Raw genomic sequence first — 27,046 nt, forward strand, 5'->3', positions numbered from 1 at the left:
AGCTGGAGCCGAACCGAGAGGTCGCCTGAGACAAGGATGTGACCTGCATCGTCACAATCCCTAGTCAAAATAAAAACATGATCAAAGAGTTTTTTATGAAAAAAGAAGTGCTCCGTAAAAATAAAAAAGAAAAGCCATGTTGGTTCGCTCAGAGGCCCGTTGTGTTCTCTGGAGAGCTGCATGTGACCGTCGTTTGTTTTCACAACTCTGAGTCACTGGGAACTTGTTTGGACAAAAAACAAGTGCCTTCCATCTGTGCATGCACTCTTCCAAAAGAGGTTTTTTTTTTTTTTCTTTATTGCATTAACTTCATATATCGTGCTCGAAAAGAGCACAGACACACACACACACAAAAAAAAAAAATTCCTGACAATTCCGCCTTTGTATTTCAGCTGATGGCATCACAAGGTCAGCTTGTTTTTCTACACAATATGGCCGACGGACGACCTTGGCGTAAATTCTGAACCACCCGGGTTTCATTTTGAGTTGAAAAAACACAAACATGGATGATCATTCGCATTTCAACTTGCTCCAATCTGTCCGTATTCGTATTTGAATCCTCCGCCATCTGATTGGTTGCCATGTGCATCCACCACTACATGGTAAGCTTGATTGGTGCGTCTCTCGTCAACGCCATGATCTCCTGGTATCGCCTTAAACAGCTCCTAATGTGATTTGACGGAACACGGGTGCTTTGTGCAGCCTGAAGTTCTGCTTCGACCAACGGCTTCTCTTTCTCTGGTCGGCCAGACAGTCGGATTTCTGTCCTTACTCCATGCGTGTTCTGCGGGTAAAGCGGTAGGATTGGGATCATTAGGTCTGCCTGCCTAGTCGTCATTTTCGGTGGAAGTGGTGGGTGGCGTAGCTGTTCTACCGGGTACGCCGCTGGGACTCGAAAATCATCTTGATCATCCGGACAGAGCAGAACGGCTTTGGGTCGGTCAGAAAATTCTCAAGGTATGATAAACTCAGTTAAAAATAAAACGGTGCCATGTAAAATGCAAAAAAAATGTTTCCAAATGTATCTTGCTGGCTGTCAGCTAACTGCTCGACAAGCTACAGGTGGTGGAGGGGGAGTACCGCAGTACTCTATGCTACACACACACAACTCTGGTTAATCTGAAACCGTTTCTGGCCTCTCATTGGAAGGACTTTCAATCACAGGAAGGTTATAACAAAAAAGAATTTGCGGTTGGAGACTGTAATGTTTGGAAACCTTGGTATACCCTGTGACCGGCCCATGCCTGGAGCAGGACGTATGTAGTTTGGTGTCACTATAACAAACGGATATAAAAACAACGGATCGTTGAGGTCCTATTAATAATGAAATCAGGCCAGTCGCCTCTTCACACACATGCACTTCCGTGAGTTTCATTGTTGCCAAATCTTCCTGAAATGCATGCAGCACTCTGGACAGTGACATTTTGTGATGTCATCATCAGGGCCAGGTGTTCACAGAGAGTAGATATTAACTCGGTAAAGCAATGAGTTAAAGCAAGATAGAGGGGGAAAAAATGGAAAAACCGACCGTGACGCACTCCACAGGTGACAAACCATTATCTAAAATGAGTTTGATCCAAGTTCCCAGAAAGGTCTGGCGTGTAGCTTTAAAAGGAATCGGCCCGTCCTCCCCAAGCGTTGACGGACTGGGACAAAGAAACAGCCCCTGACCTTTGTCTCTGTTTGCAGTAGGCACCGCGGCTCTGTTTTATGTGACAGCATCACGGGGGGAGAAAGTCAACCTGGAGAACACACAACGTCCTGATCCGACCAACACTTTCACTTCTGCAAAAAAGACAAACGACGAATCGAATCACAGCTGCTCACAGCCCCAGATCCACTGCACTTTCCCTTCTCAGTCAGCTTTTACTTTCAAACTTACAGGTGACTGTATGCATCGGTCTGCGTATTCAGACACCAAGACAACAGGTCGGACAAAGACCTTCGTCACACAACTAGGGAAAAACGAAGCCATGTGTATCTGTGTGTATATCCAGTGAAATAGATCTTCCTTTTGAAAAAAGGACATGTGATCTGTTCCCTACACATCCAGGCAAAAAGCATCCCGCAGGGGCAGAGGGGGGGGGGGGGGGGGGGGGGGGGGCAGGAGCGAGAGGAGGAAGAGGGTGTCACAGAAAATGAAGCAGCCTCACCTTCGCAGTGATGTGGCGTGATGTCCGCAGAGGGGTCGGCTCCAGCTCCAGCCCTTAAACCCAGTCAAATCGCTGTTTGCGGACGGACAGACGGACGGACGGATGGATGCAATGTTTATATCCCCGCTTCTCGTGCTCCTGGTGCTGCTGCTGTTGCCATGGTTATATATTCACCCAGACCCTGGGCGTTCTGCAGCCCCTCTCCGCCTCTACTCCGTCTCTCTATCTCTCCTCCTCAATTTGGGAAAGTGCGGCAGCGTCGCGGCGCGCAGCCTCTCTCTCTGCGTTCATCGCAGCCGTTTCCTTTCTCGCTCCGAACCGACCGCATGCGGATCATCGGTAAGCCCGGTGGTTAACAGTGCTGAGGGTCCCTCGCTCTGAGCGAGAGCCGCGCGCGGCGGGGAGGTGCGCGTCCGGCGGGTCGAGCTGACGTCAGAGCCTGCCCCCCTACCACCTCCACCACCTCTGAAAAGCGCGAGGGAAGCGGGCACGCGGGAATGACCACGCTGCTGAGACTGAGAAACAAAAGGATGAGCGTTGCGCAAACAACACCGGGGTGTCACGTGACTTGGATAATGTGCCGGGTTGAAGGGAGGTAATAAAAAAAAAAACGAAAGTTAAAAGGAGAAGGGTATGATCAATAAACTGTGGTGGGATAGAAGTTGTAAAGCAAAAAAGCGAAACTACAAAAAAAAAAAAAAAAAAAAAAAAAGAAAGAAAAAATGACCAAATAATCCATGGGGCCCTGGGCACAGCAGAGTTCTCTCCTTTATTACAGGACTAATGGTTGTTCTACCAGTGGCACATTTGTAGAGACCGCCATGCATCTAAAACCTTTTGAATAATGACCAAGTAATTTTGATTTATACAGAAAATACAATTTACTACAAAACTATTAATACCCCCTCAAATTTCCTATGTTTTATAGAAAAATTATCCATGGTTTCCAAAATGTCTAACTGCTGGAAGGTGGACCTCTCAACCCTGGTTGGTCTCCTGTCTTTTTCAGTCTCTCGCTGTTTTATGTTCAGGTTCTGTCCCAGGGACAGGGAAAATCGTCCCCACAGCATGATAGTGCTATCACTATCTTCCAGCATAGTGTACTGAGAGATGTGCAGTGGTACGTACCTTAACGAAAACCTTGATCTCCAATATTTTTTTTTTCCACTCTGAATTAACTTCTAACAGAATGGGTTAGATTCTGTGATTTTTAGGTCCACCAATTACACCCCTGACGTCTCTCAGAAGGAGTCACAATCTGAATGCGAGTACACCACGCACTTTTGAAAGTTTCACCTGTTAACATCTTCACAAACCATGTCCTACTTCCCTTCTACTTAATGGGCTAGTTTGAGTTGGTCTTTCACATAAGATTCAAACAAAACACATTAAATTATTTGGCTGTAATATGTAAAAATGGCAAACGTTAACAAAAGTTCATGGGGTGTGAATACTTTTTTTAGGGCCTCTAAAGTAGCTGTTGCCATGAAGGCTGGTCCAACTAGTTATTAGGTCTAGGGGGCAAAAACCTTTTCACATAGCGCCAAGTTGGCTTGGACATTGTTCCCCTTAATAAATCAAATCATCATTTAAAACTGTTTTTTATTCACTCAGGTTATATTTATTTATTTTCTATTTATTTATGTACACATTTATTCATTTGAGGACTCTGCACGAGTCTATTCATGTGTTGCAGTTTTTTTTACAGACAATAAAAGCAAAGTAACCACTTTCCTGACAATCAGGTAGTGCAATTAAAATGCCATCTGTCATGCTTAAATGACTCCTCTCAGACTAATCACTTGTCACATAAAGGGGGAAGGGAGGGTTATGTAACAAATGAATATAAATGTCCGTGACACATAAGCTGCTGGCTGTGGTAACAGCGGGTCTGTTTTCCAGCCCTGGTTTTCCTCATCGAGGTCTTTTTCATCTCTCATTCAACAGCCGTGGGGTGATGAATAATGCTCCTCTTTTTGTGTCGTCAAGCTCAGCTTCTGCATAAAAAACCGGAGTCAATTGCTTCCTTTCTCTCATGGCATTTAGCCGGGAGCTCCAAGCACTCTTGATAAAGGCAGAAGCTCAGTTGATTTATTTATTTTTTTCCCCCTCATCTTATAAACAGTTGCCAAGCTGGCAAAAATTTCAGTCATCATTACAGTTGTAGAAGACTGCAAACTGCAGCCTTTAACAAATATAAGCATCATATTCAGGCCCATCTATGCTGATATGCCATCATAACATCAAATGGAAACAGCTGGCTTCAGAGGTTACCTATTATTTTTTTAAAGTGGGTCTCAGTATGAATCTGGTTATTCTGTGAAGGCTTCAGAGGGTTGTGGGAGAAGATTAGTGAACACGCAACTTCATGACAACCAAGGAACACAGCACAGAAAGGGCAGGAAAAAAACGATGTGGAGAAATTTAAAGCAGGGTTAGGTTATGAACCAAAGCTTTGGACATCTTTCGGTGGACTGTTTACTGTCCCTGATGTGCCATCCTCTTTCTATTGGCAGAAAATGGAAAGAGTGGGAGAAACTACAAAAGCTAGCAAGACGTGGCCCTCCACCTAAACTGACAAGAGCACTGATCAGAGAAGCAACCAAGACACCCATTGTACTGTAACTCTGGAGGAGCTGCAGAGCTCAGGTGGGAAAATCTGTAGACAAGGCAACAACAGTGCATTTAAAAAGAAACTAAATCCTATATAATTCAACAGAAAAGCACAAAAAAATCCTAATTTGAAAAGTGTGCACACTAGTAAACTAAAACTTTCTACAAGCATATTTTTATGGAATTTTCATGGGAGTTCATGGGAGTTTGATTAAAGGCAAAATAATAAAGTCCAACTCTCCTGAAAGGACTTTACAGTTGTTAATTTCCAGCTTTTAGCTAAAGCCAAAGTTTGCAGAGAATTTACAAAGGAATGTATTGCACAAAGGTGTCATGCAAACTAAGTTTGAAAGAAAAGTAAGGCCATACACATGACTGTGTTTGTATCATAGTTATTGTAATGACACAGTCATGGTGTTGGGATGCTGTTGTTCAACAGGAACATGGCTGGTCATAATTAATGGAGAGGAGGATGAAGCTGAATCCAGGGCAATCCTGTAACAACATTTAGACTAAAAGTAGCACAAAAGCAGTAAGAGAGTAGTTTACGGTCATATTCAACACATTAGAATATTTCTAAAAAGTCTATTTGTTTCAGCAACCCAGTTTCAAAAGGTACTTTTGAAAATATGGGACCCATAATAATTGGAACCCGTATTCTGATTTATTGAATATATATATATATATATATATATATATATATATATATATATATATATATATATATATATATATATATATATATATATATATATATAATATACACATGTCATGGTGTTTGGCCCACATGCAGACACAGACGGAAGCAGAACAGTTTTAAGGTGTTTATTTAAAGTGTCAACAAAGGGGAAAGCACACACTGTGTGCAACAGGCGAGGTCTGGAAGTCAGAGCTGGAACGACTGCGGGAAGAAAGAGGATATGTTTACAGAGGATTGAACCAGGGGGAAATGATGCCAGAGCAAAATCTGAGTGGCGGGGATTCGGACGACTGGTCCTCAGAGCATGGAGCCAACACAGGTGAGTAAATCCAAAACACGACAAAACTGGAGAAGACAGAAGACAGGATTAGTCCAAAAACTGGGTTTCCAAAAACTCACAGGTACGAAACTCGGGAGACAGATCTAGGGCCTAGGCATACCACGACGGGGTAACACTCTGGCGTCTTCCAGATATCTATGCACTCCAGGTGCAGGCCACGCCCACCCGTCAACTGCAGCCACCTGTGATATATATGTATATATATATATATGTTTTATGAAATGTTTATTTCAGGATCGGGAGAGATCGGCAAACACAAATAAGGACTCAAACACTGTTTCTGTTAGAATATAAGGCACACATTTATTATTATTCCCCACAGAATACAGCACATCAAAACAATTAGCTCTTCACACACGCAAAGTAGCAAGCAATAAAGCAACAAGCTTTCAAACAAACGTGACGCTCAACAGATTCTCAGAATCAGCTCTTACCATTGACACGAACTGGGAGCCCTCAGTCCTAGATTAAGATCAGCGTTCACGATGCCGGTATCCACACATGAACTCATGGCAGACTCACCGGGCTGAGGGCAGTCTCCTCTTTATATACTTGTAAACAAAGAGTCAGATGTGGAGTGAGAGTGGCCATCTTTCCCTCCACAGCTGCCCTGCCTCCCAAAGCATGTTTCCCAAACAGAACCCGTTCCCAGCATCTCAGCAGTGTGCAAATCAAAATAATATGAGTGCACTCAGAATACAGCAAATATAAGCAAAATAAGAAATACAGAATCAGTCTTTCCCACAACACATTGTCATAGGTTCCCACCACAAGTTAAAACAAGTTATAGCAAAATAACACATGTTGTTCTTAGTTTTATGTGAACTCAAAAACAAGTAATATAAGTGAAACAAGTTATATAACTGAGCAGGTTTTCCCATAATACATTGTTAAAGAGCAAAATAATTTTTTAATATATCAATATATATATATATATATATATATATATATATATATATATATATATATATATATATATATATATATATATATATATATTACACTGTTTTCATGAGCCTTGCCAAGCCACAGGATTTGCCCTTCTGTCCAGATCCATCGTGTATGACCCAGGGCTGTTCCGTGGACTCAGAGTCTCAGCCCTCCAGTCTGTTTCCTCTGCAGTGACTAAGCCAGTTCTCTTCACCGCCAAGATCTCCAGCTTGAACTTGCAGATGATTTCTTTTTGTACATGGTTTCTTAAAATTCTTAAAATAAACCTTTTAAAGCTCAGCACCCAGTCTGGCTTGAATATCGGGTTCTCTGCTTGCTCTGTGCCTTACAGTTTTTGTGTTAAATGTCTTATTCATCAGTTGATTTATTTAGTCATGTGCGTAATTGATTATTTTTTTAATAGAGCAACATAACAAATCACCAAAAATAAATTCTAAATAAACACATTTTATTGTTAAATTTAATGTTGGAAAATAAATAAATACAATGCATTTCTTTACAAAGTTCTTTCTTAGAATGTATTTTTTATTCATGAATTTATTTATTGATTAGACTAATTCATGCTTGTGTTACATATAATTATTTATAAATGTCTTTCTCAGTTTCATTTCTCGTTAAAGTATGTTGAACACCATAAAACATGAGCTGAACTGACTTTGAAGCCATTTTTATGTTCACTGTGCAACACAATTTAAAAGCAAAGTTTCATTGCTGGTTCCTGAACATACAGTACACTTCCTGTTATATTTATATTGCAGCTTTAAGACCATAACTCCCATTTTCACAGGCGTTTCACTTGGCCTGGAGGTTTGACCGTAGGTCACAAGTCTTCTGGTCATGGGGCAGCCTCGTGAAGGAATAATCACAAACAGTTTTGTCCCTGTTGCAGGCGCTCTTAATTATCTGGCCTGGAAACATGAGCTCTCACTGTATCAGCTTTCCTTTGAAGCTGTATGAACATTGGGGTGTAGCTTTACAAACTACTCTTTAGCTCTATAATTTGACGCTAAATGTTTAATGTATCCATTTTTACTATCATTGGGAAACTTTAGAGGCTCAGATGCCTTTGAGGTTATTGATTCTACGTATGGCTTGTTTTAGCATTAATTTCCTGTCCTTTAAGCTTTTTCATGCTTTTAAAGTGAAAACAGCTTCAGAGAAATCAATATCTAAATGCGGTTCCTGCACTTCAACATAGCTTCTATTTACATTTGTATTAGAGTCATTCAACCCCCCCCCCCCCCAAAAAAAAAAAAAAAAGTTTCAATGATTTATTAATTAAATTGTCTTTGGAGAGCAAGGTTTTTGCCTTTGGTGAAATCCTTGTAAGTTTAGCAATCCATAAAAGCAGAGTGTCTGCTGGGAGAAAGGCCCAATCAGACCTTATGATCAGAGGAATATCATCCCTACAGTCAAGCATGGAGGTGGATCAGTGATGGTGTGGGGCTGTTTTTCTGGGGCAGGTAGATAGGAAGAAGACATGGTCCACCAGCTGGGACTGAGGCCTCTGAACTTGGGTCATACGCCTCTAACGCTGCGTCACCACTGCACCCCCTATCAGGCCATTTAGGAGAGGAATCTCATGCCTCTTTCAGCAAATAGAACCTTGGTGATCACTGGACTGCCCAGCAGAACAAAGATCCCAAGCACCGCTGTAAGTCGTCCAAAGCTTTATTGAGCAAAATATCCTGTCACCAGATTTAAATCCAATTGAAAATCTTTGGTGGTGTGGTGTGAAAAATTCATTTATGCTACCTCTGTTGAGCAAATGCTTCTCCATGTGTACCCATTAAATTAGCATTGTTGCAGATTTACACCGGCAGGATCAAACTAAATGACTGAGGCCATTGCAACGTATCCATTAGATGCCTGAGAGGCTGTTTTTCTATTCGAAGGGAGTAGCCTACACTCCTTTGGGTTATGTATATACTCGTCCCATCAACCATTTGTTTTGCAACTGCTTTGTGGGAAACCCTTCTCAAGCCGTGGGAGACTGTATATCAGTTAGTTCTGTCTGGTTAGAAACAGAGCGATTCAGATTTAGAGAACTGGTTATCATACTCTGTTTCTCAACTCTGCAGACATCAATAAAGAGTTGACTCAGCGATCCTCACCGATCTCCTTTATTTAAATGAATCTGTACAGTTAGTTCATTTTTCTTCCTTTGACAGTGGGATTTAAAGAAGGTTGTCGCCGCAATGAAGCCATCAAACATCACCAAGGTAGAAGCTTTTGTGCACAAAGAATGGGCCAAAATTCCAAAAGTCAAGAGATGTAGGAACATTGTCTTATCGAAACCATTGGTTGGCAGTTCTAAAAGCAGAGGCGTGCTCCACAAAGTACCAAAGTTGGAGGCTTAACAGTAGTTCACACATGTGTTAAGAGTTATATTTTGCATGCGAACTTCAAAGTTAGGTCAATATTTGTAGTCAAAATAACTCAAATATGTTTGATGAGGTGTTTTCATAATTAATTGTCATCCACACTACTAAAACCTCTGTCAAGCTTGAGGGGGGTTGGATATTTTCTGATAGCAAATGTGGGCTCTGACATCAATTTTAGGAACAAGTTTTCCCTTGTGAGAAATGTCAGATTGACTATGAAAGCGATGGAAAATCACCGCGTTAAGGAATCTCACAGAACGTTTTCTGTTTGAACTGGTGTGATGCTCCTCCTAGAAGTCTGCCTGCCTGTGGTCGTCATTTTAGGTTCTCAGATCTTCTAGAGAGCAGATCAAACACTGCGGGATCAGTTGCATAACCTGCAGCATACAGAAACAGCATGTCTTGTCTCCTCCAGGCACCTTCGGATAATAACAAGGCTTGTGTCAACACCACCAGCTAACATGCATTCTTCTGCTTCAACGCTGAGCATACATGAGTATGAAATCTGCTTCCTCCATATGGAGACGGTGATTACCAAGATAATTGTGCACGAAGGGAACATGTTATTAGGAGAAACTGTAAAAAAAAAAACAACAGTTAATGGTGTTCCCATAAGGGTCTTTGGGGCTTCTGAAACTTTTTACGTGTTGGCAATAAAACACAAGTCACCACCTCCTTAAAATCTCCTGGCCAATGGGAATCCATCGAGCAAACTTTTATGTGTCCTTTGTAAATGCTTGAGCATCCCCTGTACCACTTCTCTCAGTCAGTCCTCATCATGCGCAGGTAGGACCAACTCCAGGGAGGGGAATATTTTACATCCACAGCTCCTTCTTTTCCTCGCACCTTACTTCTGAGCGCGTCACTGACGAGACCCACTTGTCTCCAATCCCATCCAATCCCATCACGGAGTGGAGAGAAGCATGGCCTTCCGCTGCTCTGGTTTGAGGAGGTAAATATCTTGTGTTGAAATTCTGCCAGTGGTCTGTCTCGGGATCTCTTTGCTCTCAATCTCTTCCCAGTATTCAATCGTCCGTTCATCTCTCACACTTTTTAACACCTCATGGTTTCAAACGTCTTGTGTTTACTTTTACTTTCTCCTGTGCTGCTGCCAAAGAAAAGAACACGACTACAATTTCAAACACCTGTCACAAGTCAGAGTATTAGTCCACACCTTTTTTGTTTGAGTCGTTGCTAAACAGAAAGTCTTATTCCTTAAAGATTGGCCCGCATCGATTAAGTTACAACAGGGATCATGCCAGGAGTGTCTGGCTGTTCTCACATCTAAAGGAGCACCAACGGGGGATTCCAGAAACCATGTCAATGAGAGGAAAGTACCTCAAACTTTCAATCATACCAAGAAACAACGCAAAGAGCAAACTGTAGCCTGACTCGCAAACGCTATTCAGCAGTGGTGTTAACGTTGCTGCCTGCTCATAAGGTGAGGCAAGACGAGAGTTTAACACTATTTTGGGTGAAAACTAAGAGGCCTCTTTTGATTTTGTTCCGCAAATCAAGTAAAGAGTTTGCAAATCACAGACTGTTTTAAAGAATCTGTAATCGGTGTATAGTAACAGTATGCATTTAAATTACTTTATTTTCTCTCTCTCTCAACTTTTAATATGATCATAATTGTATAAACAAAAAAAAAAGACCTATATTCAAGAGTTATGTACAGATTTGATCAGTCTATGCATATTAGCTTTTGAATGTTTGATTAAATACAGTCCACACTTTCTAAAAGTGTGGACTGTATTTGCTGCTCACTGCTCTTGACATTCAAAAGGATGTCACAGCTGTAATAATAGGCACATTTATAAATAAAACTATTGAATTGAAGGATCCATACATACTTATGTGGCCAAGGGTTTGTAACCATTAATTTTATTAGTTGACAATTCTGCTTTGAGATTCTATCACAACAGGTCAGGGTTACCAGCTTCAGAGTGGAACTTAGAGAGAAACAGGGCTGTGGCTGATGTTAATATTAAAAAAGTGGAATGTTACTAATACATGTAACCTAAAGAAATAACTAACCCTAAGGTCAGCCTACACCTAACCTCAACACTACTACTCTACAGATGGTACTACATTCCTTAGGCATTGTGTTAGGGGTTACAGATGTTCCTGTATTATTTTTCTTGCTTATTTTATATACATAATCATTTACATTACTTCATATAGATAGTTGCACTTCTGTGGGATCACTTCTTGATTTTGGCAGATTTAATGAATAATAAATCTTTTCTTGGTTCATCACAAACCTGAAAGAACCATCTTGCTCCTCAGAGGGGACCTGCTGGAGCAGATAAGTGTAAATAATATAAATAAGTACAATCACGACCTTGTGCTTTTATATACTTTTTTATATACAGACAAAAGCTTGGTGTCTCTGTAAAAGTAAAACTTTAAATCTTTAAACTGAGAAGTCCTGTATGGTGTTTTGGTAATCGGTTTTTACTTATTGAAGTCGGAACACACACAAATAGTCAATTTTTTTGCTTGTGTTTTCTTGTTTCTTTCTTCGACATGCAGCTGCAGGCAAATGCAAAGAGATTCAAGCTGAAAAATAAGGGAGCCAAAAGAGACAAGTCTTTTGTGTGACTGGTGCAAATTTGAATACAATATAATGTAAAATGGCTTTTTTCTGTATGTCTGAGCGCTCTCCAAAACCGTTTTGATTAGTAGTCAGAAAAAACATTGTCACTCCTTTGACAAACTCCACCGCTTCTTCTGTTGCTATGTTGGTCTTCCCAGAAGCTCTACACATATTTCCTGCTGAAAATGTATGTCTAACACCAAAGCTGACTTTTACATACAAGGATGGACGCAGATCGCAGCAACCGGATGTATTTAAACATGCTGTTGCTATGGAGTTTCAAGTGTCCTGCCCCACAAGTGATACATCCACATGACAGTAATTTCACTGGCTACAATCTCCACATGTCACAATTACCATCTAAACTGACTGGTCTGAGCAACGTACCTTAAAACAGGAGGAGGGAGGGTTTTGAGAAATGAGCTATGGTGAATAACGTTGACTCTGGAGAAACAGTTGGTCAAAATAGATGTTAATCAAAGGAGGAGGCCCTAGATGACTATCAAGAAACAAGAGATTTTAAAATAGAAGTCTACAGTAGGAACTACATGGCTTTGAAGTCAGAAATATGTTCCGATGGGTCACCGGTGACCCAAAATCTTAAATGCAATGAAATAAATGGGATTTTTTAGCAAAGATCTTTTTGCCAAAAGTCTCCATCACAAACGTTTTTACATTTTACTGTGAGGCAGTTAGCTATCTGAATTAATTCACTAGGAAAACACATAACATTGCAGAATCTGAAGTCTGAATAAATTAATTAAGCAGTCTGAAGTCAACTCTTATATGATGCTCATCTAGTTCCTTTTTTAAAGGACTGACCTGCTTAGACAGAATATATAAAATATTTGCTCTCAAGACCAACTGTACAGTAAAAAGGGTCAAACCATGAAAGAGTAAATCTAAAAATCAATTGTTTAAGTAAATATTGTTTTTAAAAAAAATAACCCACTGCAATGAACTTTCTACAAGGTGTTGATAATTGGGTTATACATGAGTTGTTTTGTGACATTAGTAGAAGTTACTGTCATTGATTATCTGGTGTCATGCTAGCCTGAGATGAGATTGTGAATCATATTCTGTATTGTCTACTATTGCATGATGCTTCTGCATATTCAAAACTGCTTCATGGGTAACAGTTCTAAAATGTAAACCCATTCATCCCTGGGTTATCCGAAAGTTTTCCCAGACCAGTTAGTGGTGGGTCCAAAGGCAGTTCTTTGACCCCATAGTTAAAGGCCCAGTACTCTAACCTAGGCTTGCCTCCACAAAGATGTCCTGATATCCCTTGTTGGGATCTTGTTACCTCTGGGCTTGATCTAGCAGTCATCACAACCATACCTAGAATGTTCATAGTTTGGCCTCTTACCAAGAACCAGCGGAGAACCTACTTACTGAAAAACTGCCCTAGAAAACATCTGTTGCAGAATGATTGAAAAACTTCCACTACAAAAAGGAGGTGATCTAACAATCAGGGAAATTTAAATTATATCTACTTGTGGAATTGATCAGGAGCTGGATTTTGGATGACTTTTTTTGTTGTTAAATGTTAAGTTCAATTTATTTTAATTCCAAATTCTCAGACCAAAAGCTCTTAATATCAAATAAAAGTAGGATTAATGTCATTAACTTTTTGCTGTGCAGATTATAAGACATTTTATGAAAATGCGTAATTAAAAACAGCCAACACAGAAAAGAGGGCAAAGATTGAATAGCTTTATCAAATCTCACAATAATGTAGACGGGTAGTTGCAGACAATACCCATGTTTCCGTCAACGTTTTTATGCACATTTTGAAGTATTGCATTACAAAAGATTGATGGAAATGAGAAAACATTACGTAACTTCCCCAAGTTAGCAAAAAACTTTTTTCTGGATTTCGCAGAAAATAGTCAATGAGCAAAATGGGAGAAGAAAATATACTTGCCGAATAAGTTCTGACATGGCGAACATTTACTTCACGTGACCGATCGGTTGTTTTTGTTGTCAGTGTCCTCCCAGATATTCTGTTAACTCGCATTGAATTGTTTCCCTCTATACGTCTCCGGATTGCATGAAACATCGGCAATAGTAGTTGACGTGACAACACAATTACAACTTGCCCGGAAGTAACGCCTTCCTGAAAAACTCTCTCCATTTTTAAATGTGTGGTCCATGCTAGTTTGTAACCCCTACTTTCTGTTTATCGCAGCCATGCGTAATGTCGACTTGTGACGGTATTGCGCTTTCCATAGCCTGGTTAATTCGCTCCAAACCCCATTTGCAAAGTTTGTTCAAAATTCGCTTGACAATTGGATTGAAACATGGCTAATACCCAGTCATATTATTAACTTTAACTGATTTAGACTTTGAGATATTATAATTGTTGTTTCTTTTTTTGAGGTCATTGGAAACTCAAGAGTCTGGCTTCTCTTAATGATTAGGATATGATAGTTGAGTATTTCATTGTTGTAGTAAGTAAAAAATTTTAATAATTAGTAATCATGTCTTTTTGAGCTTTATCTGTCCAAATATTTAGCATGTATTTCTTTAACTGTCAAAAATATTTCAAATATATAGGATTCTTGACAATAAAGCTGCTAAGTGAAGAGTCCATATTAAAAGCTTCACGTTGGTTATGTCTAACTACTTGGATCAGATGTGGGCAAATCCAGTCCTTGGGGTTTGGTATCCCGCAAGCTGTAGACGTGTTCCTGTTATATCACACCTCATTGGAAAAAGGGAATTATTTCCTCAGCTTGTCCCCAGGTTCTGCAGCACCCTGCTAATGATCCATTCATTTAAATAAATGGGCCCAGACAAGGAAATATCTAACACATGTTCAACACTGGCCCTTGAGGACCCAAATTACCAGTCCCATATTTGATTTGTAGTCCGCCTTGGAGACGGATTGGCACTGAAGGCAGGAAGCTCTCCCATTGGGTTTCAGAAGATGCTCTTTCAAGGTGGATAGCAAACCGAAGAGACCAACTCCACCTCTGAAGAGATCTCAGTGATTTACCCATTAGTCATTTTGACACTTCGCATGCACATACACACACACACACATCATGCACACACCTGTTTTCCTCAAGCAAACACACTCTAACGGAAAGGTTCACACTGTGGGGATGGGTTACTCCCTCAACGACACCTCCTCCACTTCATCTATTTCTCAGACAGACAAGCTACATCTTCAGCCGTTGGAAAAGAGTTGCCGATATCAAAGTCAGTCCTCCTAATGATGGGTTTGATAGGGTGCAGAGACATATCAAAAATCAGAACCTGCAGGAAGGAAGCCAAAGGGAGACTGACGGCAGGATGCTACTCAAACGTATATTTACTGCCATGAAAGATTACACACAAATGCTGTGAGATTATTACTGTTATCTAATGTTCAGCCTTACATTTATGTCAACTTATTTGAATGAAAGTATTTTTTTACTTGAAAGATAAAGTACAATAGCTTTGCTTGTGTAAGGAGTTGGTTAAAAAGAGTTTTCCTTCAGTATGACATGTCAGCTCCAACTATTAGCTTTTGTACAGGAGATTTTCAGGCTTATGTGTGTATTATGTGATAGTTGAGGTAAGATTTTAATGGAATTTAAGTATAACAACACTATCAAACAATACTGTTTATTTACCAGCAGTAAAACGTACATGAAATAACATTAATAAATGATGCTGACTTCTACGGTCACATTATTAGCAGGTTTTTATGCTGCCAGACATGATGACAGAGAGGTGCCATAACACAGGAAGGACAACATAGATTTCATTTTAATAATAAATCAATGTTCCAGTCTGGGAAAACCATTTTTGCAAAACAGCTTTTACCAAGCTGATAACAGAGCTTTTTCACCATCTGTGTTTTGTTTTTTTGGAAACAATTTTGACGGCATAGAAAACTGAGTTGAACTTTCCGCTGTTCATGCTTTGAGCTGCCAAGCAAGAGAGTCAAAGTCCCTAACGGCTAACCCATGTAACGGCTAAATAGTTCTACTGTTTGAGTTCATGGTGTGGCGTTGTCAGATGGTTTGAATGTGCAACCAGCTGACAAAGGGATATAAGGCAAAAACACATTGAGATGGCCGTACATCATGCACATAATGTATTGCCATTAAAAGACTTTGGAAATCTGACCCTTAAATAGGGAGCAAAACTGAAAGAGAGCCAAACGTTATATGTTTTTCCTTTTAGAATGAGAGAAAACTGAACTACATTTTGTGATTTCTACACCGTGCGTCTTCTAGTTCCACAATGTCTGCTTTATTTTTGAAAGCTAACATATAGTTGGATGTTTTGGTGATTTGTAAATGGCTAGAGGCAGCTAACAGAGGGGCTTGTCTTGACAGTATGGTTTTGTTGAAAGAGGGCTGTGTGGTTCCTTGGCAGTATCTTTAAAATTTAGCAAGAAAAGAAAAAAAAAAGTGCAGAAACCTGACCGGGAAAAGTTGTTTTGTTTAAAAATGTTTTGTTATTTGTCTCCTAGATTTTCATCCTTCTTTGTGATATTTAAAAATGGATCTCTGTATTTGGATGACAAACAAATCCAAAATATAGTTACCATGCCATGCTAGTATTGTTTAACATCTATAATAATGGCATGAGACGGTGGGACTGCAGAACCTCCGGCCGTTTATTACTGCATTTGCCCCAAAGATGTTTAGCTTGTCTTTTTCTCTGACATTATATGCCATCTACTCAATATGATTGACCTTATTAGTACAAGAACAGTGTTTAATGACATCAGAGTCCATCCATCCATCCATCCAATTGTATCACCTGCTTACACTAGGTTCAAAGGGGGCTGGTCCCTGTCACCAGCAGTCATTGTGCAGAAGTTGGGTCACCAGTCCATCTCAGGGTAGCACAATCTTCTTTTTTTAGGTCAACAAAATAAACTGCCAACCAAATTGATACGCCGGATCCTGGCAGCCAAGGATTTAACTACAGGTGATGACCATTGTTGAGGGAGGACTTGTTTCTGGAAGATTTTCTCTTACCTATGTTTTTTTCCCCTCAACACAAACATATCAATACAACTGAAATAAATAAATGAACACAAATCTACAATTCTGCTGAGTTTGGACAAAACTGTAATACCAATTTAAAAAATGCTGTATATTTAATCACCCTTATAGCTCAGTGCAGCTTTTCCTGCACTGAGCTTATTTTTGAAGTTTTATATACACTTCAGTGTATATGAAACAATTTATTTACAAGGAAAAAAACTACTTTGTTGGTTCAAGGCAATATGTGGAGGGGTTTTGATTGAATACATTACTGTCCAATGAAACCAGCTTTTTATTTTATCTGCTTGCATGTTTAGATTTATTTTGGGGTTGGGGGACTGATACTGTGTGCAAAGACACTGTTATGATTCATTAAAACGGCGTAAAGGCTCCAGAACATCCCATGCTCTGTGTTCTCATCAGCGCAATTGTCAAAACACAAGGCCGACTCCGATAATTAATTATCCTAAAAGTACCAAATTTTGGTTGCCTCAAAAATGACCCCTCTGCATATTGGCTGCCAGGTCAGCAGGCAGTTTTTCTTCTACTTGTTGTGACTGTTTCAGGTACAAGAATTATAGAGTTGTGTGGCCTAACAACAGTATTTATGTTGCCCTGTCAAATCCTGATATAAATCCTTAAGATATCGCTGTTGTAATCGTCTTTCTCACTGACTTGAGCGGCGGAAGTTTTTTTCTGAATCTGTTTTATATTCTTGGTCAGTTTCTTTTTTTTAAAAGTGCTCTTAATGTTCATCAAGTGTGGTTTTCTAAATACTCAAAACCTCAGAAAGAGACGCAATGCGTTCAGATCAGGTCTTTAAATGTAGGGTAATGTGTCTTTTCAAGCGCAGCTCGAAGGCAATCTATTATTATAATAAATGTTTGTTATGTCATAAATAATGTAATGTGTGTGTACTATTACCGACTGTTATGGATATTTGAGCCTTCTCCCTTGATACATTTGATTTTCAAATGTACATATGAAGCATCTTTAGCAGTTAATGCTAGCTTTTAGACCAATTGCAATCATGTTAGTTATGTTTCTTTCTTTCTTTCTTTCTTTCTTTCTTTCTTTCTTTCTTTCTTTCTTTCTTTTTTCCTTTCTTTCTTACTTTAAGCTAACAAGGATGCTTTTATGAATGTTCCAATGAGCTAAATGGGGAAGAAAATGCAGGAATACAGAAACTGGTGGTTGATACATTTAAGTTTCATCTTCAAATCAAAAGTAGTGTAAACAAATAACCTGTTGTACATGTACTATAGTAAAACACACACTTTTGGTCTTTGGCTCGGCCTCTCTAATTCTTGACCTTGGCTTATTTTCCTAATATACGATTAATTATTCCATTTTCTAACCATATCTTAATGTGACATTTAATCTTCAGTAGCATTTATCTATCTACTGGAGTCACAGCAAACACAGTTTAAGCAATGGTACAAATTCTACCTTTTTATGTGGCCAGACTGAGCACCAAGGTCACTGGTTAAGTGCTGTATGACATTCCTGCGGCGTTTTATTGATTCCGATAAAAGGGAAAATGTCAAAGAGACTGAGACACATGACCGAATACTGATTTTCTCTACCGTTCCTCAACAGAAGGGAACAATGCCATCCATCAGTGTCAGCACCCTCTCTCCTATGTGTGGCTCTTCTTTCCCAACTCGCTGCACCGGCTCTTGGACGTAAGTACTACTGTCACATTAAAAAAAAATCAGTTTAGTGCACATCCTGCAAATGCCAGTGTTACTGTGAGTTTGTGCTGCAAAAAACAAAAAGGAAAGGTAATTCCAGCATCCACATCTCATCATTAGAGGAGGCAAGGCCAGAAATAGCAGACAGTGTGTTGCTCTTTGTCACGGCATTAAATCAGATTAAGCCTTCCTCTCTGATAATCACGACTTTCCCTTTCTCTGCTCTCGTTCTGAGGCTTAACAAATCCAACATGGAGGTGCAGTGAGCAGCGTGCGCGCCGCTATGTGGAATTCTCCTCATTATCACAGCACGCACATGCAGACGCATGTGCTGTCTTAGCCGTGGTTCATCCCCACCTCGTTGCGCTAACGACTGGTTTTCTGAGCGTAATGTCGCATCAGGCAGTAGCTTTAACAACTTGAGGCTAACATGCGCAGTCAGTTTTTAGTGTTTTGCGGTGGGAAATGTGGGATAATAAATACCGCCTCACCACTTTATCTCATTTCTCAGCGGTTTATGGGGGACGTAGAAAGGGCTTCCAGATGTGTTGTTTTCATGCTGATTGTTCTTAATGAGCTGACTCAGAGCGCTGACTGATGAGCCCCCATGGCTGCTACCATCCTCAGCTTACAACTTTTTTTTTTTTTTTTAACGGGCCTTCGCTCACTAAAATCTCCCCCATAAGGAATCAAAGATAGCGCCCTCTTTTGACAGTTTCCCAGGATTGATTCGAAATGAGAGGAAATATAAAATATAAATTAAATAAACACTTTTGAAGCAACAAACAATTGATGATAATATCATATAGTTTATTATTATATTACAACATAGTTTGTTTATGGCAATGACAAATTAGATATGTATTTAACTTTGATTTGGTCTGAGTAAATATTCATGACAGAAGCAAAAAATTCCTTGTTCCTAATTTGAAAAAATAAATAAAACTGCCTGTAATGGTGGATTGTGATTGAAAGAGCTACATAGAGGCCTGCATCATAAATCTCAAACTCTGAGTCTCTCTGAGTCAAAAAAGGTAGTAGCAGGACCGTTCGGTGGAATCAATCAAACCCACTTTAGATGTAGCCTGTCGCCCATAATGCCTCATTTCATGGTCAGATTTTCTATTTGTTTTAATATCTTGGTGCAAATTCTGTTTTTCATAAATGTCCTATCTGCCATCCACACACAATTTTGGTGCCTTCGCAAGAGGCAGAAGGCAACTGATCATATGATATATTGTTGTTCTGTTTTTAAATTGCAGTTTTAATCAAATTCCTCTATCAAATATGTTTGCTTGTATTTTGTACAGCTGCAGAAAAATCTATTGAGTCTATTCTGAGAATAATATGGATTTTAGAATGAAATCTCCCAAAAAAATTAAAACACAGAAGTGGTTTGCGAAGAAAAAAAAAGAGAAAAAAAACAACCAAACATATGATCTTGGTTGATGTATTCCATTACGACTATTTTTATTATTACCTTTGCTGAAGAAACGTCACCTCTCCAAGTACCTCCTTCCAAAACCATTGTCAAGCAGACAGATGTACAATGAGCCCGGTATTACCAGGTAGCTCCACCGTGCATGTGCCTGCAGTACAACCTCTGCCATCTCCGTCCTTGAAGTCAGCAGCTGAAAAAAACACGTGAGAAAGAAATCTCATAGCTCAGCAGTCAGAGAGAGAGAGACGTTAAAATAGTTTGAAGTCCAGAATACATGCAGCACAACAGTGTTGGCAAATGACACGACTGTTTGAGGTGACAGGGAGAATATCACGTTTGCTGGTTTCATTTTGTGAAATCCTGCAGAGGAAATCCATACCTTATCCCACTGCTATGTTTTTATTAGCAGCGTACACATGTTAGTGGAAAATACACCAAGACAAGCAGGTTACCTCTAAAATTCTGTAATAGAGCAGTTCATTAAAAATGTAAAACAGTACATTTTGACAATAATCTCCTTTGACAGGGTAAGACTTTACTTTTCATTTAGTTGTCTCCTGGACTCAAATGTCAAATTTGTCAAAATTAATCTGAACAAGTCCAACCTAATCACTGTCTTCTGTCTGTGCCATCAGAATTAGATCTGAGCCGACTGGACGGCGATACCGTCTGCCCACCGATACGAAACGGACAAGATGACCTTCCAGGTAACAAAAATTAAATAAATAGTTTTATGAGCAACTACAAGAAAAAAAGATTAAATAGGAGATTAAAAAAGTGAGGACTTTAATTACAAAAAGATGGTTTGCTGGATTTGCTTCGAGACAAGTTTAGATTTCACACAAGGCAAGTAAAATTTTCCACTTGTGTTTTGCAGAATTTTATTTGGAACAGCTCAGCAAGACTGTAATTGCTCACTACAGCAGTAATGACTTCTGGAACACATATGTACATAACTGTTTTGTGGTTTCATTAAGGCACTGTTACATACAGTGCTTTCTGGATATCATATTAACAGCACATGTTTGTTGCACGATATTTGCACTTCTGATGTAAAAGATAATGATAAGGCAAAAAAAAATGTGTGGTGACTCCGCTACCTCTGTGGCAGTAAAGACGGCTCAGATTCCTGACGTGCCGTCCCCCCCGAACAGGTTTCGATCTGATCACCCAGTTCCAGCTGGACGTGGTTCCCCTGAAAGGTGTGAGGAAGGTGGACGGCTCCACGCCCCTCCAGGTGGCCTACCGTCTCGACAGGGAGGCCAACTTTCAAATTCCGACCATGTAAGTACAGTATGGGAAGCTTTAGAGGAAAACATAAAACCGCAAAAAAAAAAAAAAAAAAAAATGTGGAGGGGGCTGCGGCGGACCTCAGATGCAGGTGTTCATTATTACAGGCACAGATGTTGCAGCGGGCTGAGCAGCTTGTAATTGGTGGAGGAGAAAAACATGCCCAGACGATTTTTTGGCATCCTGACACACGTGCACGGCAGAGCAGAACGTTTGTGTGTGTGTGCACGCCTTTGGTTGTTTGAGTAGCAGAAGTGTAAGAAACCATGTTTTTCTTTGCCTTTGCAGTGATAAATTTGCTTGTTGAGCTAGCTGAAAGGTTTACGGTAAAAATTAAATAACTGGTTTCCTTGGCAGGTTGCATCCAAAGGTTTGATTTGCCATCCTGACTAAGTGAGCCTACTCGAGCCTCCCTGGGGCTAAATTGGAGACAAGCTGTTGTCGAGAAAATACATTATTCATCTTTTTTAAATGTATTCAATCCAAAAGGGAAATGAACAATAAACGTATGATCTCCTTTATAGTAATTTAGATGACCTTCAGTCTTTAAAAAAAATATTCACGATTACAGATTAGATCCTTCTGTACTTCCAGTTCAATTCAGGCGTCGTTCAAAGTTCCTATTCAGCCTTCTTAACCTGATGCCCCTAAATGAAGTTCAGTGCAAACGATTTGCCTGTGCATAGTTTATATTATTCAAGCTCTTCTTCAAAGAGCTCAGGTGTTTGCTGGAGAACACTATTAAACAAACAGCTTCACGAAGACCAGGCAACAGAAAAAAGCTGTCAAGAACTTTCAGTTAAAAAATACTTTACCATTATTACCAAAGGGAAGTAGTCAGATGTTGTTGTAGCTCATAATATGTAGGTTTTCCTCAAAGAATTGTTCGGAGTTGCTCTCCTGTAGCATTCTGTCCTACAGTTTGTCAGGAGAAGCCTCTGACTAAAGACACTCTGTTGTTGCATAACACTCTAAAATAGAGGATGCTCACCATCATCTCCAGAGGTTTAAGAGGAGTCCACAAAACAGAACCTGCCTTCTTTACTAGCTTGTTGAGCTAAATCACTGGCTCTGATGCTGCTACCCAAAGAAGTGATGACCGAAGAGGTCACGCCCCCTCCACAGCTGATTTATAGATCTGCAGCATCTTGCTGCAAACACTGAGGAACCTAAGCTTCCTCAAGAAGTACAGTCTCCTCTGTCCCCTCTGGTAGACGGCTTCACAGCCACTTCTCCAGTCCGGTCTGCTGTCCAGGTTATCTGTTTAAAGCATGCTCAGGTGATGAAACAGTTTTCTCAAAGATCACCATTGGATTTGGAATGCGGCGAGGAGGATGGGCCACAATGTGTTTAAAAACAGCAGCGCACCAGAATTGACATCGGCTCCTGGATAGGTGTCGAAACGTTTTCAGACACTCTGAGCGAAAGTCCGGATGCCTCCGATTTAAGCCTGTTTGCTGTTGCCTTGACCTGGATAACTGTGAACTTTCATAGGCATGCTCCTCTAGACATACTGTTCACTTAAAGCGCTTCGTAGGGAGGGTTGAATGCCTTGCCGAGGGGTAAACCCACATCGCAGCAGGAAGCTTGAATCATACCCAAGCATCTGGTTTGCAAGACGACTGCTCTTCCCACGGTGGCTCAAAATATCAATATTTTGCACTCTGCACATCTGGCCTTAAGAGAGGAGCGGCTAGATGAAAGTGTCTGTTGAATTATAGCTACAAAAAAATCCTGTGTGGGTGATATAGCAAATGTTGTGGTCAGATGACACCAAAACGGATATCTGCCCAGTCTGGAAAACAGCTTTTGTGGAAGACAACAAACAGCGCATGAATCTCTTTTGTTCTACAATAAAATGTTACAATACATTGTGAGGCTCGATCAGCTGAAAGCCCAAAGATATACACTGAGGTTGGTGGTTGTAATGTGACAAAATGTGGAAAGTTCAACAGGCACCTATACGTCTGCATACTTTTGTATGTTTAGCTTGGAGTTGTGCTCCATTTAGTTTCTACCTGCTGAATTTTGGGACACAGACCTGGTCTCTGAACAGAGTTAAAGACTTTAGTAACGTTACATAACTAAGGTTGTCGTCTGAAGATTCCCAGTTTGCCAGCTCCACTCTGGAATAATGTTTTTTTTTCTGTAAGCCAGCTTTATCTAGCGGCTCTTATGTAAGTCACTGGCACCCCTCACCAATGCCACTCAGGCCTGGTGCCCTGAATGCAAATGCCTCATTGTTATTCCGCTGCAGGTCTACAGATACAGGCAATGCTTTGAACTCCTCCCTAGCTTCGGGTGTGCTCCGTCTCTAATCAACTACGTGTCAAGAAGCGCCACATGCTTTAGACTTTCAGACCTGAGGCAACACTTGAAGAGAAGTTTTAATTCATTTTTACTAAGCTACAGGAAACCCCTTGCTTTATTGCCTCGCCTTGATCATTTACGGCATGGTAAAAGTTCGGCTGCAGTACCATTCATGAATTCACCACCTCCTGAGAGGTTGGCTCGTTAAAACTGCAGAAAGTTCCTGACTATTAACCAGGCCTGCATGATGTGACTGATTTATACACTGAGACAGCTCTTCTGCTGGGTTCACTTTGAGTCTCAAAGACAGAGATGACAAGGCTCCAAGTTATATCCATCGAAGTCTTGCTCTTGACAGTTTTGCTGAGATCTGCTTATTTTGGGATCATGAATTAACTCCGACATAAAAGATGTTTTGTGATTTATAACACGACTGGGTGCCTTTGAGCAGCATTCAATTAAAAACCGTCTCTGTCTCTCGACTGATCTGAACCCCTTCTTTTCACCTCCCACTGCAGGCTTAACTTTCCTCGGGGCTTCCCGGATGAGTACTCCTTCATGACCACCTTTCGCATGATCAAGAACACGGTGAGCAAGGTGTGGAACGTCTGGCAAATAGTGGATGAAGATGGCCACAAGCAGGCTGGGCTCAGGCTCAACGGCGACCAGCAGGCCCTGGAGTACTTTCTGATGGGCGCGGACGGAAACCTGCAGACCGTCACCTTCCCTGGCCTATCTGTGCTCTTCAACACTAAGTGGCACAAGGTGATGGTCGGTGTCGAGCGCGACCAGGTCACGTTGTACGTTGACTGCCAGCCGGTGGACCAGAAACCCATCAAGGGTAAAGGGCCAATCAACACCGAAGGAGACACTCTCATTGGCAGGCTGGATGCTGATCCCGATGCTTCTGTGGTGGTAAGCCAAACGATCGCCTGCATGCTGCATTTAATAGGACTCTGTTCTTAGGCATTGTCATGGAAATGGTGCTTACAGTGAACAAATGCATTCAGCTTTATGTGCGCGCCGAGCTCTGCTATAATTTCTAAAGTTCTGCTGTCACGGCAAAACTGCTCAGCTGGGCACCAGAGAGTGAAGGGGTAAGAAAAAAAAAAACTTTATCCCTGCAGAAATTATGCACAAGTGGAAAATCAAGCTCAGCAACTCCGAAGGGGAGCATTGACTCTGAGCTGAAAAGAAAGAACTGTATCATGGCCAAGCATCACGTTAGCGTTCTTTATCTGTAATAAATGACCCCGTTGTCTAATTTACATATTTTTGTAACATTTACATCTTTTTCAGTTTGAACTCCAGTGGATGTTAATTCACTGTGATCCAAAGAGAGCCCAGAGAGAGAGCTGCAATGAGCTGCCTGCCACCGAGGTACAGTAACGAGGACTCAGGTCTGCTCAGCTCTAGACTCACACACGGAGTACTGGCAACAGGCATTTGGAGATGCAACATAATAATAAATGCCAATAAAGTCCAAGGAGTCTTACTTGAGAAGCTCTTACAAACTTCAGAATGATCCTTTTGAGAGTTGTGCTGTAATGCTTCTTGTAAACCCCAGCTCCAACATACAACCAGAAGCCAATATAAATGTTGTTCTATAAAATCACATTTTAAATATTAGTAAAGAGATTTTACCTATTTGCATTTAATTGCTTTAAAAACTTAACATCAGCTGATCTCGGAAGAACAGATTTAGCTTTAGTCCTCATGCTAGCGTTAGCGTTAGCAATAGCTTTAGCGTAATCTTACTCTGCTGCTTTCCATTTGGCTGCAAAGTCAAAATCAAGATCCAGGAATCTAATATAGTCATAATAGCTAAATATTTGACCAGTCTTTTGATCATAAATTGTAGATGTCATTTAAATTTATTGTTGTCCTGGAATAGACCACATTTATAATCCCACATTTTCAACAGAATTAAGGTGAGAGCCATTGCACAAGATCAACATTAGCCAGCTTGATCAAAACTAATATTGATATCTGCTTGGGATTATTGTCTGCTTTAAACACCAAAATGGGTCGGTTCAACTCATGATATTTTTAGGACTGCTGTAATGAGATATAAACAGTCAGACAGCAATAGAAATTTGTCTTTTAGCACAAGCAAACCCCTCTACGTGACTGCATTTTAAAGTCAAGGTTTGTAAAAACCTCTTAACTGTGAGGGTAGTTTTTAAAAAAAAAAAAAAAAAAATCCTTTTCAAACTGAAAAATAATTAAATATTAAATTTGCAGGATGTGATTTGAGAATTTATTTTTTCCTCTCAGTAATATCCTGGCATGGCACAAACACACACATGAACGCACGAGAAAAAAAAGGAGCCATATAACGTTTATGACGTTTATGATTAAATAATGATATCATCTTTTATTTCTCTGCGGATGAAGAACAGTTATTAGGACGTCTGCCTCTGAGACACTGACGTAGCTTGTAATGAAAGTGCCACTTCGCTCTCTCACATTTCATCCTCTGTAACGTCTGCAGTGTAATGAACCAGGACGGCCATAAATTAACTTTATTCTGTGACACGTACTAAAATATAAATGACTGCAGCCCTCAAACACAGAAACAACCTGGTCAGAAGCACTCTACTAGCTTTCAGGCTAACGTGTGTGCGTGTGTGTGTGTGTGTGTGTGTGGGGGGGGGGGGGGGGGGTATTTAAATGACAGCATGATAATTATTACTCACTACCATGAATATGAACGTACAGTATGCGCTTCTGCTGACACTTTGGTGAAGGTGATGGTGGACTTCTTTGACTAACTTTCCTTTATCTGATTTCTCTTGCTTTCTGCAGATGTTTGCCAATGCTGAGGTATTTATTTTTCTACTCCTCCTTCTTTTTTTTGCTTGGGATTTAGAGCCAGTCAGCTGTTTTTGGTGCTACGGTTCCCTAATCACCTTGTTCTTTTAATTCATGGTGGTGGCTTTGGCGGCTCTCTGTTTCCACATAACTCACTGTTAATAGAGGATTGTATTACCTATACTGCCGCAATACCTTAAATGAGCTGACATTAAGAAGGGTGTATTATAAGATAGGGGAGCTCTAAAAAGTAAACACACCCCTGTGAAAATTGTGGGGATTGATGTAAAAATCGAGGACTTTATTGTGTGCACATTTGTTAGAAGGAAAAATCAAAAAAGGTGCATAAGTTTGCATAAATTCCCTCACTCTTAAGTCTGCGCTTTACCAAAGCACATTTTGACTCAAGGTTTGGCCTTATTTGCTGGGAGTTTATGAGCATCTGACGTCTTATATTCACAATAATACCTCTACCTGACAAAGATGGCCGATTATATCAGATAATATCTCTGGTCTCATTCTCCATTTGACCCCGCAGATTTTTTTTTACAGTGGATTTAAATATGGTACGATTACGTTTGGATGTATGCTTAGGCTCGCTGTGTTGCTGGATGAAATACCAAATCCTTGGATCTTCAGCTTTCCTATCCAATACCTGAAGGTTCGGGCCAAAGCAGAGTGACATTTGGAGCAATTGTGTTCTACATTGTTGCCACATGTAGAACACAACCAGTACTAGTCAGAAGTAGTGTTACAGTTGACC

General features: G+C 40.3%; 2 protein-coding genes across 4 annotated transcripts in view; one reads left to right on the forward strand and one right to left on the reverse strand.

The window, feature by feature from the left end:
• fam135b (family with sequence similarity 135 member B) overlaps positions 1–2,675 on the reverse strand; it is a 66,084-nt gene extending 63,409 nt beyond the window's left edge. Inside the window, exon 1 of the mRNA XM_036145562.1 lies at positions 2,154–2,675. The gene's annotated coding sequence lies outside the window, so the exon portion shown is untranslated. The remainder of the gene's footprint in view (positions 1–2,153) is intronic.
• Positions 2,676–9,893: 7,218 nt separating this feature from the next.
• The window catches only part of LOC105933914 (collagen alpha-1(IX) chain), a 45,103-nt gene continuing 27,950 nt past the window's right edge, over positions 9,894–27,046 (forward strand). For 2 of the 3 annotated variants that reach the window (XM_036145563.1, XM_036145565.1), the window contains exons 1-7: positions 9,894–10,093; positions 18,334–18,419; positions 20,505–20,576; positions 21,024–21,153; positions 23,988–24,384; positions 24,769–24,849; positions 26,278–26,295. In XM_036145563.1, the coding sequence (XP_036001456.1) occupies positions 10,065–10,093; positions 18,334–18,419; positions 20,505–20,576; positions 21,024–21,153; positions 23,988–24,384; positions 24,769–24,849; positions 26,278–26,295 (813 nt within the window). In that variant the 5' untranslated portion in view covers positions 9,894–10,064. The remainder of the gene's footprint in view (positions 10,094–18,333; positions 18,420–20,504; positions 20,577–21,023; positions 21,154–23,987; positions 24,385–24,768; positions 24,850–26,277; positions 26,296–27,046) is intronic. The other variant, XM_036145564.1, reaches the window with a different exon arrangement.

This window comes from Fundulus heteroclitus, chromosome 13 (assembly GCF_011125445.2).
Source record: "Fundulus heteroclitus isolate FHET01 chromosome 13, MU-UCD_Fhet_4.1, whole genome shotgun sequence".
Taxonomy (NCBI): domain Eukaryota; kingdom Metazoa; phylum Chordata; class Actinopteri; order Cyprinodontiformes; family Fundulidae; genus Fundulus; species Fundulus heteroclitus.